At 54.5% G+C, this 14522-nt stretch overlaps 7 protein-coding genes across 7 annotated transcripts, besides 7 other annotated features; 4 read left to right on the top strand and 3 right to left on the bottom strand.

Moving 5' to 3' along the window:
* Positions 1-1546: 1546 nt before the first annotated feature.
* EKO05_0000080 (uncharacterized protein) lies at positions 1547-2896 on the top strand (the record flags this gene model as incomplete). Its single annotated transcript, XM_038944609.2, has 1 exon — positions 1547-2896. The coding sequence occupies one exon, from the start codon at positions 1547-1549 to the stop codon at positions 2894-2896; it is 1350 nt and encodes a 449-aa protein (XP_038802615.2).
* An 814-nt stretch (positions 2897-3710) lies between these two features.
* Positions 3711-4647, top strand: EKO05_0000079 (uncharacterized protein; the record flags this gene model as incomplete). The annotated part of the gene is made up of 3 exons (XM_038936618.1): positions 3711-3762; positions 3818-4320; positions 4417-4647. The coding sequence occupies 3 exons, from the start codon at positions 3711-3713 to the stop codon at positions 4645-4647; spliced, it is 786 nt and encodes a 261-aa protein (XP_038802614.1).
* A 53-nt stretch (positions 4648-4700) lies between these two features.
* Positions 4701-4727: a tandem repeat.
* Positions 4728-4840: 113 nt separating this feature from the next.
* EKO05_0000078 (uncharacterized protein) lies at positions 4841-5140 on the bottom strand (the record flags this gene model as incomplete). The annotated part of the gene is made up of 1 exon (XM_038944608.1): positions 4841-5140. One exon carries the CDS (start codon positions 5138-5140, stop codon positions 4841-4843), a length of 300 nt encoding a protein of 99 aa, XP_038802613.1.
* A 266-nt stretch (positions 5141-5406) lies between these two features.
* EKO05_0000077 (uncharacterized protein) lies at positions 5407-6323 on the bottom strand (the record flags this gene model as incomplete). The annotated part of the gene is made up of 4 exons (XM_038937039.1): positions 5407-5937; positions 5989-6051; positions 6107-6141; positions 6191-6323. 4 exons carry the CDS (start codon positions 6321-6323, stop codon positions 5407-5409), a joined length of 762 nt encoding a protein of 253 aa, XP_038802612.1.
* A 786-nt stretch (positions 6324-7109) lies between these two features.
* On the top strand, positions 7110-10019 carry EKO05_0000076 (RNA polymerase I enhancer binding protein; the record flags this gene model as incomplete). The annotated part of the gene is made up of 2 exons (XM_038936745.1): positions 7110-7221; positions 7321-10019. The coding sequence occupies 2 exons, from the start codon at positions 7110-7112 to the stop codon at positions 10017-10019; spliced, it is 2811 nt and encodes a 936-aa protein (XP_038802611.1).
* Positions 10020-10283: 264 nt separating this feature from the next.
* Positions 10284-10318: a tandem repeat.
* A 36-nt stretch (positions 10319-10354) lies between these two features.
* Positions 10355-10594: a dispersed repeat.
* Positions 10502-11002, bottom strand: EKO05_0000075 (uncharacterized protein; the record flags this gene model as incomplete). The annotated part of the gene is made up of 1 exon (XM_059635372.1): positions 10502-11002. The coding sequence occupies one exon, from the start codon at positions 11000-11002 to the stop codon at positions 10502-10504; it is 501 nt and encodes a 166-aa protein (XP_059491355.1).
* Positions 11003-11673: 671 nt separating this feature from the next.
* Positions 11674-11740: a tandem repeat.
* Positions 11741-11840: 100 nt separating this feature from the next.
* Positions 11841-11862: a tandem repeat.
* A 142-nt stretch (positions 11863-12004) lies between these two features.
* Positions 12005-12041: a tandem repeat.
* Positions 12042-12205: 164 nt separating this feature from the next.
* Positions 12206-13666, top strand: EKO05_0000074 (uncharacterized protein; the record flags this gene model as incomplete). The annotated part of the gene is made up of 3 exons (XM_038936823.1): positions 12206-12235; positions 12311-12929; positions 12981-13666. 3 exons carry the CDS (start codon positions 12206-12208, stop codon positions 13664-13666), a joined length of 1335 nt encoding a protein of 444 aa, XP_038802610.1.
* Positions 13667-14142: 476 nt separating this feature from the next.
* Positions 14143-14172: a tandem repeat.
* Between the last annotated feature and the right edge of the window lie 350 nt (positions 14173-14522).

The raw sequence follows: 14522 nt of genomic DNA, 5'->3' as shown, positions 1-14522 counted from the left end.
CCACACCTGTTACTGATTGGGCCACTCTCCCACTCCCTTGAGCCCCGCGTCGTATCAGTGTGGTCACTGGTGGCCTCGACTTCGAATGCGATACAGCACGAAGCCTGTAGAAAACAACTCTAGCTGCTATTGGCTTAGTCTCTCGCCCTCGACAGCCTCCGAGAGACGGTTCTTTTTTTTTTCTGATATCCTCACTAGGACAAGCTGAGCTCTGACAACAGTGACATCACCCATCTCACCTTGCCCATAGATGCTGCAAAAGTCCTCAATTGGCCGACGCACAACACATATCTCACCACCTGTCTCAGTACCAGCAGTGAAGTGTCACCACAAGAGCTGCCAGCTTTGAGTTGCGGGTGCCGTGGAGGGCTGGAACTGCCCTCATACTTCTCTCCATTCCATGTATCGCTCTATTGATGCGAGTCACGCTACTGAGCTCCCGTACCATGGTAGCGTGGTATCTCTAGGGCCGATACACAACAACACCTTCGGCAGGGTACTTGATCCCCCGTCACCACTTTCTATATCGGAAACCTCAGCAACGACAACGATACCAATGACAAGTCCCATCCATACAGCCCTTTGCCCTCGAGATCGTACTTGTCGTTGAACTCATCACTTGACCTCAGGGCCATCGGCTTCACAATGACTGGAGCCTTGAGGTTCATCTGTAGAATAGTGATACCAGGACCGAACATCACCTGTACCTATCTATACCTTGAATCTGTCCACAGGCCATGTCCTCCACCACATTGGCCGATAAGCGTTGCATCCTTTGCTCATGCCATGAGCCTTCTGAGGTTTGAGCCTTGATGCCTGACAGCCACTCTAACAACATGCAGCCATAGCGGCAGTGGGCCTGGAGCACGTAGGTACGAGCCTCATCGATCAGGGGACAGTTCATGCAATGCCTTACCAACATGGAGTCGTTCACGAGCTTCGCTCAGGGCGCGGCGTACGCTGTGATTGGCCAAAAGTCACTAGCGCAGTTCACGAGAGGTGAGACGCGCCGGGAATCTCAGAGACGTCTTCTGCTTCATCACGACTTCTGACATCACCGCGACACGGACGTGAAGAAATAGGCTTCTAGTCGCTGCCTGTAAGTGCAGTCATCGTTAACTGTAGGCGCACACCTCCTTGAGCTGGAGGCGGTTACACAGAGGACGGGCAACTGCCTCTCCCGTTTCGCGACATCTACCAAAAAATACTACAGCACCTCCATTATCGCTAATCAAACATGCCACTGTCTGATTTTTTCCACGTTCTGGTGACCGTAGACGTGGTTTGTCGAGGGCTGTCGATCTGTCGGTCTGTCGTGGACTGTCTTTTCAGAGAGGCTGACCGTGGCAACCCTGCTGTGGACACAATCCTGCGAGACAAAGATTTTAAAAGCAGTCGACCACTTGACCCAATGTGGAGGTTCAGTTGAAAGACTGCGACGGGCGCGACTTGCTCGTGGGTAGCCTTGCAGTAATCCGGGGCATCCTACTCGCAATACCCAATCTGATCAACACCGAAGTCCGATTCTGTCCCCGCGAAAGCTGCAATGACCGGGCTGAGGCCACTACATCTATGCTTCTGTTCCCGTTATGCTTTGATCGTCTGGTTCCGAGATATTGACTTTCAGGTTGTTATTGTTATCGTTGCTTTGCTTTCAGTACAGCTGTTCGCTTCCAAACCCAACGTGTCTCAGACAAGCCGACCCAAGACACGTAAATTTTTCACAAACGTTCGGCCACACGGTGAGCTTCAGGTGATGCGCGAGCATTTGTATTGCACATCTCATGCCCCTTGTCCTGACGTACGCAGCGGTGAAAGTCAAGCTGGCCTTGATAGATACTCCGATCGCTGCCGAGTTGTTCACGTACCGTACAGACAAGTACTCATCAAGCCCTATCTTACAACTCAGAAGACGCACTCACAAAACCTTTCATTTCCTTTGAAACATACGATCCAACGGGTCTGCGTCGCCCAACAACCCGGCTATAACGTACAGCTCGCAATGCCTATTTTTGGTTCCCACTCGTGTGCCGTGACTCAGCCAAAGTCAAGGCTGATTTCAGGTCCCATGCACGCTCGCCATGTCGGAGGTGTCAGTATTACTGGCGGCACTGGTGGCAACACATTACTAGATAGCTACTTCGCCCCGTCTTCACTTGAACCCGACGAACTGCCATCACACACATACGCAGCCAGTGGAAGAATCGAGGTACCGCGAAGATCTAACACCTTCACGGATGCAGTGCGGAGGCCCAGTCTATCATTGAAGAGGAGCATATCACGTTTGCGCACTGGATCACATACACGCAGTTCTGAGGGGCATAAGAGAAGCCAGAGCGACCATCACGCAACTACGGCGACGACAAGATCAGACCCGACATCAACACAACTCGTACAACGAAAGCCAAGTCCAATACCCGCACGGCCAAACTTGAGCTTGGACTGGGGCATACAGGACTCTGCATCAAGTTCAGAAAGTCCGGAATTGTTTGTCGCACCCGAGCCACCTCCAAAAGATATTCCTCGCGTCAACCCCAAGATATCAATGTACAGCATGTCAGCAAACTCGGTCGTCACAGACTACGAAACCCCTCCCAGGAAAGAGGTACCGCCACCACTCCCGGGCCGACCTAGACGTGCGGACTCGGTCACAACGATCGGGTTTGACAAAGTACCTGCGGAAGAGCGACCGATGGGGTTCAAAGAAATCGCTGCCGTACAGAACTACAAGGACAGAATGGTGCTGTACGAGAAAACCAGGGACTACTGGGCGAATGCTGAGCATGGGTTGGCGGAGTGGACAGGGAGGACTGGTGGGCCGAGAACTACGCAGTTGAGAAGAGAAGAGAAGCGAACTGGCTATGATTGTTTTCCTATCGTGGAAACTCGTCGTTGAGAGCGCGCGGTTATTGTAGGCGCTGGCCGCTTTGGTTATTGTTTCTGTCATCACGGCTTCTCTGCATTAGATACCCTTCCGTTTTGCATTTCAAACAATCAAGCTCTTCAGCCTAAGAAACAAGAGTCCTTTTCGGCTGTAAGCATCGTGCCTTTGGGCTTCATTGGGCAATAAGCGGGCGCTTTACCCGGCCTATGTTCAGAGTTGTCAAAAAATTGATCGACGTTTTGATTCGTGAACAGACCAAGGGCTGGGACTTGCACAGCTCCACGGACAGCGGTATGCAACGTGCACGCCCAAAATGGTATCAAACAGGCGACCAATTTTGTTTGTTGACAACATAGGCTATGTTGCTTAATCTTGAAAACCTTATTGTACCGATGCATCCCAATCATGGTAAACATGTTCTGTCGACACGTTAGATTCCCTTGTGCAATTACCACTGTCCTTGCATATAATGTGTTTTGTTGTATCTCCCCGCGGCGTTCGGCATCGCTCCCGGACCGCTTCGCCGCCACTACAAGGTCATTCGACTCAAGATGCCGGCGGCTGCATGTATATTGATTGAGGGTCCCTGCGCGCAATCCCGCCGTACTACCTGTACATTGGGTTTTTTCATTAATGGTTTGTTTCGAGTTATTGCGGGTGATGAGGCGTTCTATGGACCTTGACTCCGGCGCCGTAACAGCAGTATTTAATCTCGAAAAGCGCTGTATATAGGAGCTTGACAGCCTCTCCGCTACAAAAGTCACTTGTGGCACTCCATCTCATTCTATTACCCCTTCACATACGGGACATCAAACCACTTCTCAAGATGTTTGGCAAAGCAGCCATTCTCAACGCGCTCGTCAGCGCTGTATCCGCTGGTAAACTCCGTCTCTTCACGATTGAATATCAGGAAAACAAGCTAATAGAACCCAGGAACCATCCTCTGGGACGGTCGCTTCAATGACTTCACCAGCTCGTCCGACCTCAACAAATGGTCGTGGGCAAACCAGGTTGGGCCCTACCAGTACTACATCCACGGCTCCGGGCCAGTGACTTCCTACGTGAATCTATCGCCGTCCTACAAGAACGCGGGCGACACCAACTCCAAGCAAGGCGCGAAAATCACAATCGACAGCACCGCAAAGTGGAACTCGGACATGTGGCGCACCGAGCTGATCCCGCAGACCAAAGCAGCCATCAATTCGGGCACCGTGTATTACCACTTCAGCATCAAGAGGGGCAGCACAAACGTGCCGAGCGCAACCAACGAGCACCAGATCTGCTTCTTCGAGAGCCACTTCACGGAGCTCAAGTACGGCTGGATCAGCGGCGAACAGGGCACGTCAAACACCAACCTGCAGTGGATGGTGGGTGGGCAGAGCAAGTGGAAGGTGGAGCTCAAGGCAGACGAGTGGCACAACGTCGTCTATGAAATTGTAAGCCACACTCTTCCTTCTCCCATCTCTTTCTCTCTCTCTCTCTCTCTCTCTTCTGCGTAGCTGGTGTGTTCCTCCGCACTAACGCGACCCCAGAACTTCTCCTCCCAACAAGTCACCTTCTGGCACTCGACCGGCAACAACACGCTCGTCAAGACCGCTGGACCGTTTTCTGCGAGCACGTCGAGCAACGGCGCGGACTGGCATCTGGGCGTGCTCCGTCTGCCGCGACAGGGCAATGACGGAACCGGGGCCGAGGACTGGTACTTCAGCGGCGTGTACGTCGAGAGCGGATCGCTGACGACTTCAATCGTGAGCCCGAAGTAAACGGCCACGCAGCACGCTGGAAAATCGAACGGTAGCTAGTCTCGAACGATGTGTATATATATATATATATATATATATATTTTATATTTTTTTTTATATCTGGTGGACGTGGATATCCTGCACATGACGTGTATGTTCCCCCCCCCCCCCCCACACACACACATGATCACTCACCGTCCACCATCTTCCCCACCTACATGGGCCGGCAATTTGTTTCTGGCCATTCGCATCGCTCCCTGTCCTTGTGGGCTGCACGTTTCGACTTCTTTTCCTCGCCCATGGCGTGCACGGGACACTTCTCCGCTCTCGTCAGCGTCGCGTGCACGTGGTCGTCGTCCTTGCACATGCCTGATTCGCACCGGAAGTGGTCGGTGTGCTTGCAGTTTCGCTTGACTTCGCGCTGGCAGCGGAGGTAGTTGAATTCGTACGACGTGCACATGTTCGATGGTCGTTGGCTGGGGTTGGGGGTGGGGTTGTGAGTGTAGGTTCGCATGGAGGTCGTTGTAAGGGTTATAGGGATCCAGAGTGTGAATACTGGGGAGTGACTTGAAAAGGGTTGTTGCAAATTGGTCTTGGTATACAAACAGTCAATTTCCAAATTCAAATGCGCCAATGGAATCTGACAAAACGTGGTGACACCTTCAACACCCAGGATATGCAGCGTCATGTGTGATCCTGAGCTTCGAGCATTTCGAATACAAGTTCCTCCATCATCCAATCGTGTAGCGCTTCTCCTTTCTCTTCGCAAAGCCGTGCCGGCTACGACTGCAGCCTGATCTGCCCCTCGTCCTTCTTCAGGCCGAACTTGCTCAACCTGATCCTCGGCACAGTGCCGGCCAGCACGAGCACACTTGCAACAATGACTGCCCAATGCTGCATGTGCGCCAAATTCAGATTGTACGTTGTCCATGTCGCTGCACATATAGTCGCAAGACCTAGCGTCGCAATCACGTAGCCGCTAATCCTGTGATACTTGTAGATGCTCTTCGCCTTGTCGACACCGCCATACAGGCTCGGAGTGTAGTACTGCGTGAACCCAACGATGGCCTGGATGTACACCAGGATGTAAAACGTGAGGCCGAGGATTGCGTGAGGCGACTTGAAATGCTCGTGCCCCGGGCCCGCTTTGTTCAACTCGATGATGACAAGACCGGCGGTCAAGGCGGATGCGCCACCAACGTGGAAGAGGACGTGGGCGAGTGTGCCGGAGCGCTTTTGTTCAGGGGTGTGTGTCGGCTGGAGGACGAGTGCGGCTTGAATGGCCAGGAGGAAGCCGGCCGAATTGAGAAGCTGGAGAATGTGGTCAGTGATGGCCTAGTGAGAAGGTTCGATGGAGCTTACCGGATGAGCAGAGAAGAAGATGAGCTTTTGAGATAGGATACTCCCCCAGACGATGGCTGCGAGCTGTCGTGGTTTAGTAAGACTCAAACTTGATTATGTTGTTCTAGGCAGAACTCACGATCCATATGCCTCCTTGTGCAATAGCTGCAGTGCCTATAGGATGTCAACCAGTTGTCTGAACCACTGAAATTAGTGCACGTACCTGTCCAAAGATTTTGATACAGAGGCTGTCCATCAGGTTGACTCGCATCGCCTCTCCGGCCCAGAAGCGGCTCCTCTTCACTCTGTCCCCGCGCCGCAGCTGCGTTTGGAGGTATCCCAGTCGCTGATGCCATCGTATATCACTCTGCTTCTCGGTATGTTCGCGATGGATAAGAATGATTTCCCCGCGAAAATCGATATGGAAGAACTTATCTCTAGCAACAAGAGGGGTTACACGGACTTAAAACTGTCAGTCGTAGAATGATGTTGCATCCCACCGCAATGACGTTTGAAAACCCCGTACACTACAGCCAATCAGCAGCGAGCAAACGGTAAGCGGGCACCGTGTAGCTTCCTTAACGCGTCTCAAGCGTGTATCTGGCTGACAAACTGGGCGGAAAGTGGAGAGTCGTGATGTCGAGCATCGTCCAAAGTGGTGTGAAGAGCCGCTGTCTGTGGGGTAACGAACATGGGTCAGCTGGAGAGCGGTCTCACACAATAAGGTGTCAATTTGCGGTTTTGGTCGCAGTGCAACGTGGACGGACCAGTCACTGGTGTGTACAGCGTCAGTCCAGTTCTACGGTCGACATGTCCCTTTGAAATGGAACCAGGGTACAGCTCGCAGTAGCACAGTCTTCCTCCTGTACATGCCTGGCGCTCAGCCTAAACAGAGAACTTCATCTACTTTGCATACGACAGTATTAAGCAGGCAGACTCCATAGTTGACGCGCCATCCATCTATTGTGTCTCTGCCTGAGCCATCCCATCATCAGCGTTGGACGCTAGCTTAGCGCGTCATCGTATTCGCGTCTGTGCTCACAAAGTTGAGCTTCACGGTGAATTCAGCATTTGCGCGCGCAAACAACATTTGGCCCACGCAGGAGCACCTCACCACCCGCAATGCTCCCTCCCCGCTAGTGATGGGCGTTTCCTCTTCTCAGCCTTTCCCCAGCTCGCAAGATCCTGTCCTCAGCTCGAACACGGCCAAAAACGTCACAACTCCCAGCCTCGCCGAACGCGTGCCCCGCTGTAGTAAGTGTTAGCGTGTCGACAAGCTGCATGGATGCTTTTGCGCCCAGCTCGGACTGACACTGGCTCTGCGACGCGCTGGCTGACACATTGGACTCTTAGCTCCTACCATGGACGACGAGGCAGCTTCGCAACAGCTCATGAGCGAAGCTCGCGCTCTTCACACGACGGACCACGACGGACCCGCAATCCCACTGTTGCTCGACGGAGCTTCACAAGACACAATCACAAAAACACCTGGGTCCAGCGCAAAAAAAGCCAAGAAGCCAAGGAGGAAGCCACCTACAGCCTCGCATAACAATCTTCAGGACGCTTTTCCTGGCTCGTCGCTCCCGTCCTACTCTCTCAAAGAATTGCAAGCCTTTGTGGGTCCTTCGCCTTCGAAGAAAAAGACCTCCGCGTCCACTATACCTTCTACTCAGATCGAAGTGCCCGCCACACAAACCGAGTCGCAGCTGAACACTGCGCCTTCCACAACTCCTTTGACAACAAGCCAAGCAGCTACTACCAGCTCATCGAAGAAGAAGAAATCGGGGAAAGGCAAGGAGAACACGCAAGCTCAGACCAACCTACACAACGATATGCAGGAGGAGAAAACACAGCCAGACGTAGGCTCGCCGTCCGCAGGCGTGAAGGCGCGAAATCCACGCAGGAAGAGGCAGGCTTTGAATAGCCAGGCTGAGCTTGCAGACACACTGATCGAGCAAGACACCATACCAGCCACTCCGTACGAAAAGACGACCGAAGAACCCATCGCTCCGCCATCAAACCCAATCGAAGGTCAAACGAGCCAGAAGCGGCGCAGAAAAAACAAGCCGCACAGCTCGGTGAACAGTCCTGATTTCGACAGCAATAAAATCGTCGAAACGTCCATAGCCGAACAGGAAGAGGCGCCAGGTGCGACAGCGGAAGGTAGTCGCGACCATGTCGGCGCTTCAAACGCTGAAGAACAACCGTTGATTCCTATGGCATTACTCGACAATTTGAAAGCCGAAAGATTGCAGTCTTCGCCAGCGGGTTCGGCGTTGAGGAAAACTCAAAAGCTACCTGAAAACAAATCAGATGCAGAGGCAGAGGCAGATCTCCCAGATGCTGTGGAAACAACTACTCCAATCAAAACTCCCGGTACCGCACAGAGCACAAAAAAGAGAAAAAGGTCGAGAAAAGACAAGCAGGCTCCTAAAACGCCATTGCTTGACTGGGACCCTCCAGTTCGGAGCCTTGATGACCCCCCCACACAGCCTTTCAATTACGAGGACATGGACGAGCTCGAGCTGCTCCCAGAAAACGACAACCAGAGTGACAGCAAGACGGCATCATGCGGCTCACGCCGCAAGAGGAAGTCGACAAATAGCAAGAAAGCCTCTCGACCCAGTGTTGGGGGTCTTGCTAGGACGCCCAGTCACAGGAGCTCAAGGAGCAGAGCTGACCCCAACCGCAATTACCAGCGTGATCACGATGACGATGGACGAACAGCCGCCGAGATAGCTCTTGATAGCTCGCATGAGCTAGGACAACCGCCTGACAAACGCACGAGCGGAGAGTACACGGCTGACGAGAAGGAGCTTCTCCGCAGAGCCATCAGGGACTACCAAGAGCGAAATGGCCTTGAAGTTGCGGACCTCGTCGAGATTATTCAGTGGACTCATGTCCGTAGGAAGGAGATGGGGTCCAACACGACGGATCAAACCGAGGAGCAATACAAACGGGACAGCTCTGTATTCTGGGATGACGTCGGTAGCGCTGGACTGATGCGCCAAAGTTCAGACATCAAGAGGCATGTTCGTGCGCGGTACCACACTTGTCGACGCGGGCACTGGTCACAGGAGGAGGACGAGATTTTGAGAGAACTTGCCGACAGCCACCCTGGCCAGTGGAAACTCGTCGCAACACAGCTTAATCGGCTCGAGTTGGATGTCTACAATCGCTGGAAGGACTATGTGCGGCACGGTGAGAGCAGGATGACGAAACGTTGGAGCAAGGATGAAGAGGAGAAGTTTGTCAAGGTTCTGTCCACTGTGTGTCAAAGAGTCGAGGATCACCTGGCAGAAACCGGAAAGCCGCCTCTCGACGACTACACGCCCGTCATCAACTGGCACGAAGTCTGTAGGGAGATGGGTGACACTCGCAGTCGCTTGCAATGCCAATCGAAATGGAAGCAGATGAGAGCTCGAGAGCCGCCAGCTACTGTAGGTGTCGAGATCAAGCCGAGAAAGACGCCGGAACCAGGCCAGGTGGGGGTGGAGGAACCGCAGAAGAAGCGTGACAAATCAAGGGCAAAGAAAGAAGGCGAGTCAGCCGGCGCAATTGCAGAAGCAAGTCCACTCGGACCGGAAGACATGCTTTGGGGCGACAAGTTCGATCTCGTGGGCCATGTTGTCGAGCAGGTGGTTGCGGATGGATGCGAAACGGAGAGTCAGATTGTCTGGCAGGATATCGCCGAGCAGATGAAGCAGACATGGTCTGTACGCACCTTGCAAAAGGCTTACAAGGAACTGCGGGAGCTTGTTGACGAACAAGAAGATCTGACGGCATCTCTTGGCGCTCTCCTTGCCTACATGAATGAGAACCACAAGTCTGAGATGGACGACCGATACATCCCTCTGCCCGAGCTAGACGCAGGTGGAGAGGATGCGCCCGTCTCCCACTCTAGCCAGAAGAGAAAGAGAATGAGTGGCGTGGGTTCTGGCAAATCTACAGCGAAGCGGAACAAGAAGGGTACACCGAGTACTACGAAGGCGTACAAGTCGAAGGAGTTGATTACTGACAGTGACAACGCGGAGAGCGAGGTAGAGGGGTGATGCCGCTTCACGCTTCGTTCTGGACGAACGGTGGTCGGTACGGTGTTGTTTCGAAAGGATGGTGCATTGGCGCTGTTTATTATAGAGCAGGTGCGTGCGTGCCATGACCGATGTTGGGGTTGGACGGGTGGGCGTCGGATCGTAGCCGTATTATACCCATAGCAGCATACTGTACACTGACAGCTCTACCTCAACGCCGAGCAAGACGAGGCTTCTCGTAACTGATTCCTCGCATTCACATTGTCTCGTGGACCAGGAAATAGCATGGATGGATGGATGGATGCATGGATGCATGGATGTTGCTGACGTTATCCAAGTCAAGCTTCGTCACCATGTACTGTGGTATCTGGCGAAAGTAGAGTCCCATGGCCAGTGCGGTGGGTCTTGTGCAGAAACGCCTATTCATGTTTATAACGAGCGCGCACGGACACGGACGCTGTTGCAGATGACGAAGAGAAAAGATGTCCGCTAATTGGTGGAAGTCAAGAAAAGCTCGGAAGTCGGACTTGCCAAGCCTCTGCTTTTCCTTCACATTGCACTGGCCATGGGACTCTACTTTCGCCTAGATACCATAGTACAATAATGCTGGGACGCGAGCTTGACCGCTTAACGTGTTCCTGGGGAAGTGGGACGCCCGTCCGAGCGACCTCTTTGTCGATCCTGCGGCCGTGCGAAACGAGGGGAGTGCGTGGCAGATACAGATCTGCTGGTGTCAGATCAACGTGAAACGGCTGTATATGTGAGGCACGGAAGTTGAGATGGCAAGCGGGAGGTGTAGACTTGCACTGGATTGGTGCAGCTTCTTCGGACAATGAATGCACAGTTGTACACGACACCGTTCCAGCAGAGGACCGGACTTTGGTACGGTGCTGACGGTGAGAGGCCTGAAGAAGCGAACGGCGTCCTCTGCACGACTTGCGTCCTTCCACGACGACTGGCCCGCAGTGCCTGCAATGAAGATCAAACACGGCAAACGCGTGCATGGGAGAGCCCGCACTCTAGGCGAAACACTTGTTTGGACAAATGATCAACTTGGATCGGACGTGTCTGTGTCGCAGAGGGCCGGCGACACCCCTGACGCCAGTAGTCGGGATGACAGGGATTAGCCGTCAAGTCAACGTCAGCGCCAAGACGGCGCCGCCAAAATGTGGCCCCAAGGGGAGGTTTAGCAGGCTAACGCGAGCGCTACAGCGCCGTCGAGATGCCATGTCCCGGTGCAGCTGGCCCGAATGCGACAGAGAGTGAAGCTTTGGGGAGAGTTTCTCATTGTTGTCGACGGCAGCACGCTGAGGACAGCAAGACGGCAGTCAGGCGTTACAGTTGCTTCGAGCGGAATTTCTTGGCTGCGTCCACTGCATGGTATTGGTGCCACATGCCAGAGCAGTGAGGAGAGGCATCCGCTGTGACGCGCTCGACGAGAGGGACGCAGTGGACTCGTTGGAAAAGGGTGCTTTTCTCCAGCAGGCACGCGACAGGCTGCGTAGCGCCGTCTTGGATGCGTTGCCGCCTCTCTCGCAGCAGCACCATGCATTCCCCATCGGCGTGGTGGGTGACTCTAGCGGGCACAGGAGACGCCAGGAGCGCCAGGAGTCGCCCGCTGCCGCTGAAGGGAGGTCGAGCTAAGCTCCTGCTTTCTTGGCACCCGGGGCGTCCAGCCCTGCCTGCCCTGCCCTGCCTGCCCTGCCCTGCCTGCCCTGCCCTGCCTGCCCTGCCTGCCCTGCAACTCGCCAGCCGCGTCGCAAGCCTGCGTGTTCCTAAAAAATGCCGGTGGGGACATTTCCTTAAGTGCTCCTGCAAAGACCAAACGCATATCTGGCGCCATCCTCCTCCTGCTCCTCCTCCTGCGTTGACTTTTATTTCCTTCTCTGTTGACTCTTGCACCTGCTTGCCTGTCTTGTCGCACTTTCTTTGTCCCGCCCAGGCCTATCCACAGCAGCGCCTTGTCGCACTTCCTTTGTCCCGCCCGCGCCCTATCTATAGCAGCGCCTCGTACCGCGTTCCGCGTGCCCAGTACTGCGTACCCAGACTCGCACCTAGCGGCCACAGCCACCAGAGACCCTGCAGGAACGGCGATGCAGACAGCTTGAATCGAACTGCTGCTCTCCTCTTGCTCGCTGGACACTCCCTCCCAACCACTACGCTCCTTGTCACCCAACACCCGCATTGCGCGCTCGCACACTGGCACAATGCCTCCCCGCGACGCCAACTGGATAGATGTGCGTAGCCCTGCGTCGCACGCGCGTCCCCATGAACCCCGCCCGTGTCACTGTGGCTAACTCGATCATGTCCAGGGCCTGCGCGGCATCGCATCCTTCATGGTCGTGTGCGGCCACCTGTGCACCGCTCTCGTGCCCTGGCTGCACTCGCCCGCCCCCGACGCAAAGACGGCGCCGCACCTCTTCCAGCTGCCCTTCTTCCGCCTCGCAGTCGGCGGCCGCAGCGCCGTAGCCATCTTCTTCCTCGTCACCGGATACGTCAACTCGATCGGCCCCATCAGCAAGTCGCGTGCCGGCAACCACGATGCCGCCTTCACCGGCATCGCCCGCTCTGCCCTCGCCCGCTCTGGCCGCCTGGTCCTGCCCACCATGGCTGCCACCTTCGTCACCTGGTTCATGGCCAACACGAACGCGTACCACATGACCAAGCATGTCGACTCGACCTGGATTCGCCAGGGCTGGCACAGGCAGGAGCCGACGCTGTGGGCCGCCTTCACGTCGCTGGTCAAGGTCGAGACGGAAACATGGACCGTTGGCTGGAACGAGTACGACGGCACACAGTGGACCCTGCATCTTTTCCTGGAGGGCAGCATGCTGGTCTACACGACCATGTTTGCGACCGTCATGGTCAAGCCCAAGGCCCGCATGCTGATCTACGCCGTCCTGTACATCTACTTTTGGCAGATGGGCGAGGGTGAGCAGAATGTATAAACGAGCCGAGCGACCAACCAGCTAACATGACCAGGTCTCGCAATTGGAGCGCTCAAGGGCCTCAACATTGTCACAGGCATGTTCGTCGCCGAACTCCACAACCACTACAAGGACTCCGCGACCTCTGTCCTGCCCGCACCCATCCCCGCCATGATGATTGTCTTTGGCATGTTCCTGGCCGGCTACCCTCAGGACAGCCCCCAGAACGCGCACTGGTCTCACATCATGCAGAAGATCATGCACAGCATCACGTGCGACAAGGCCGACGTCCGTCGCTACTGGGACCATCTCGGCGCGTCCACCGTGCTTCTCGGCATCTTCTTCTCGGCGCGAGCCCGCAAGGTCCTCACATCTCCAGTTTTCAACTTTCTCGGCCGCGTCAGTTTTCCCGTCTACCTGCTGCACAATACGTTCATCAAGTCGGTCCTCACGTGGATGATCTACCTCCCGTCCGCCATGAACCCACCGCGCAACGAGAAGGGCGAGCAGCTGGACCTCCAGCGCGGATCCACAACGCACATCTTCATCGCCGTGGTCGTCTTCTTCTACCTCCTATACCGATGCGCAGCGTTGTGGATCAAGCACGTCGACCCCATATGCGCCAACATTGTCAACGCCGCAACCAAGTGGGCATACGGCGAGCCCCAGCAACGAGAGCCCCGGCCGATTCTTTCCAACGGGAGCGCATCTCCCAAGCAGACATCCGTGCTACCCTCATGAGACCCATTGGCCATGTCGGCAGTCGCGGTCAAACTCCATTCTTGTGCATCATCAGCGGAGCGAGTTCTCTGCGCTTTCCCAACAGCGTATCACATTTAGTACCACCCATCTCCTATCTTGTATAACGACACTATCATCAGCGAGCGCATAAGCACGCTACAGTAAGCGACCAGCAAGCGACCAGCAAGCGGTCAGCATGCGATTTATTTCCTACCATGTCAAGCGTAAAATTTCAGAGTTGAGGAGCATCTGCAGCAGCCTTTGGTTGGACTGATTTGCATATCGCGCACGCAGCGTCGTTGAACATCTTGTTATCATCTTGGCCAATATGTTGGAGAAAAAGGGCAGATGTAAGATCAGCACGAGGTTGCACGAGAAGAAACAGTAGAGCATCAGTAGATGATTGCGATACACAGATACCACAAAAAAAAAAGAGAAATCCAGATACCATTCACACAACCTGCCACGGTCATCCCTCACTGCACTTCGTATTCGCTTCGCTTCGCCCATGTCCACCCGCGCCAAGCAACCCGCTCCTCCAACCACCCGCTAGCGCATTGTATGTGGGTCGCAATAAAGACTAACCATTACCAATCTGCGTAATCTCGTATACAATGAGTAGCTTTGTGACCTAAGAGCCCTTGCTTCCGAGATCCGAAATACTTTCTTTGTATGGTGGTGTGGGTTGCCTGGCGCGGGTTGCCTGACGCCGGCGCATAACATGATGATGTGGTTTCGTCTTGTCTTGTCTTGTCTTGTTGCTATATATAATGCAGAGTCATGGTACAGCACACTAGGTACGTTGCATGAGACTGCATTACGATACACGCACGTCACGTGCAGTATATCCACCACA

Source organism: Ascochyta rabiei, chromosome 1 (assembly GCF_004011695.2).
Source record: "Ascochyta rabiei chromosome 1, complete sequence".
NCBI classification, from domain to species: domain Eukaryota; kingdom Fungi; phylum Ascomycota; class Dothideomycetes; order Pleosporales; family Didymellaceae; genus Ascochyta; species Ascochyta rabiei.
This window is presented reverse-complemented; position numbering and strand designations above follow the sequence as displayed.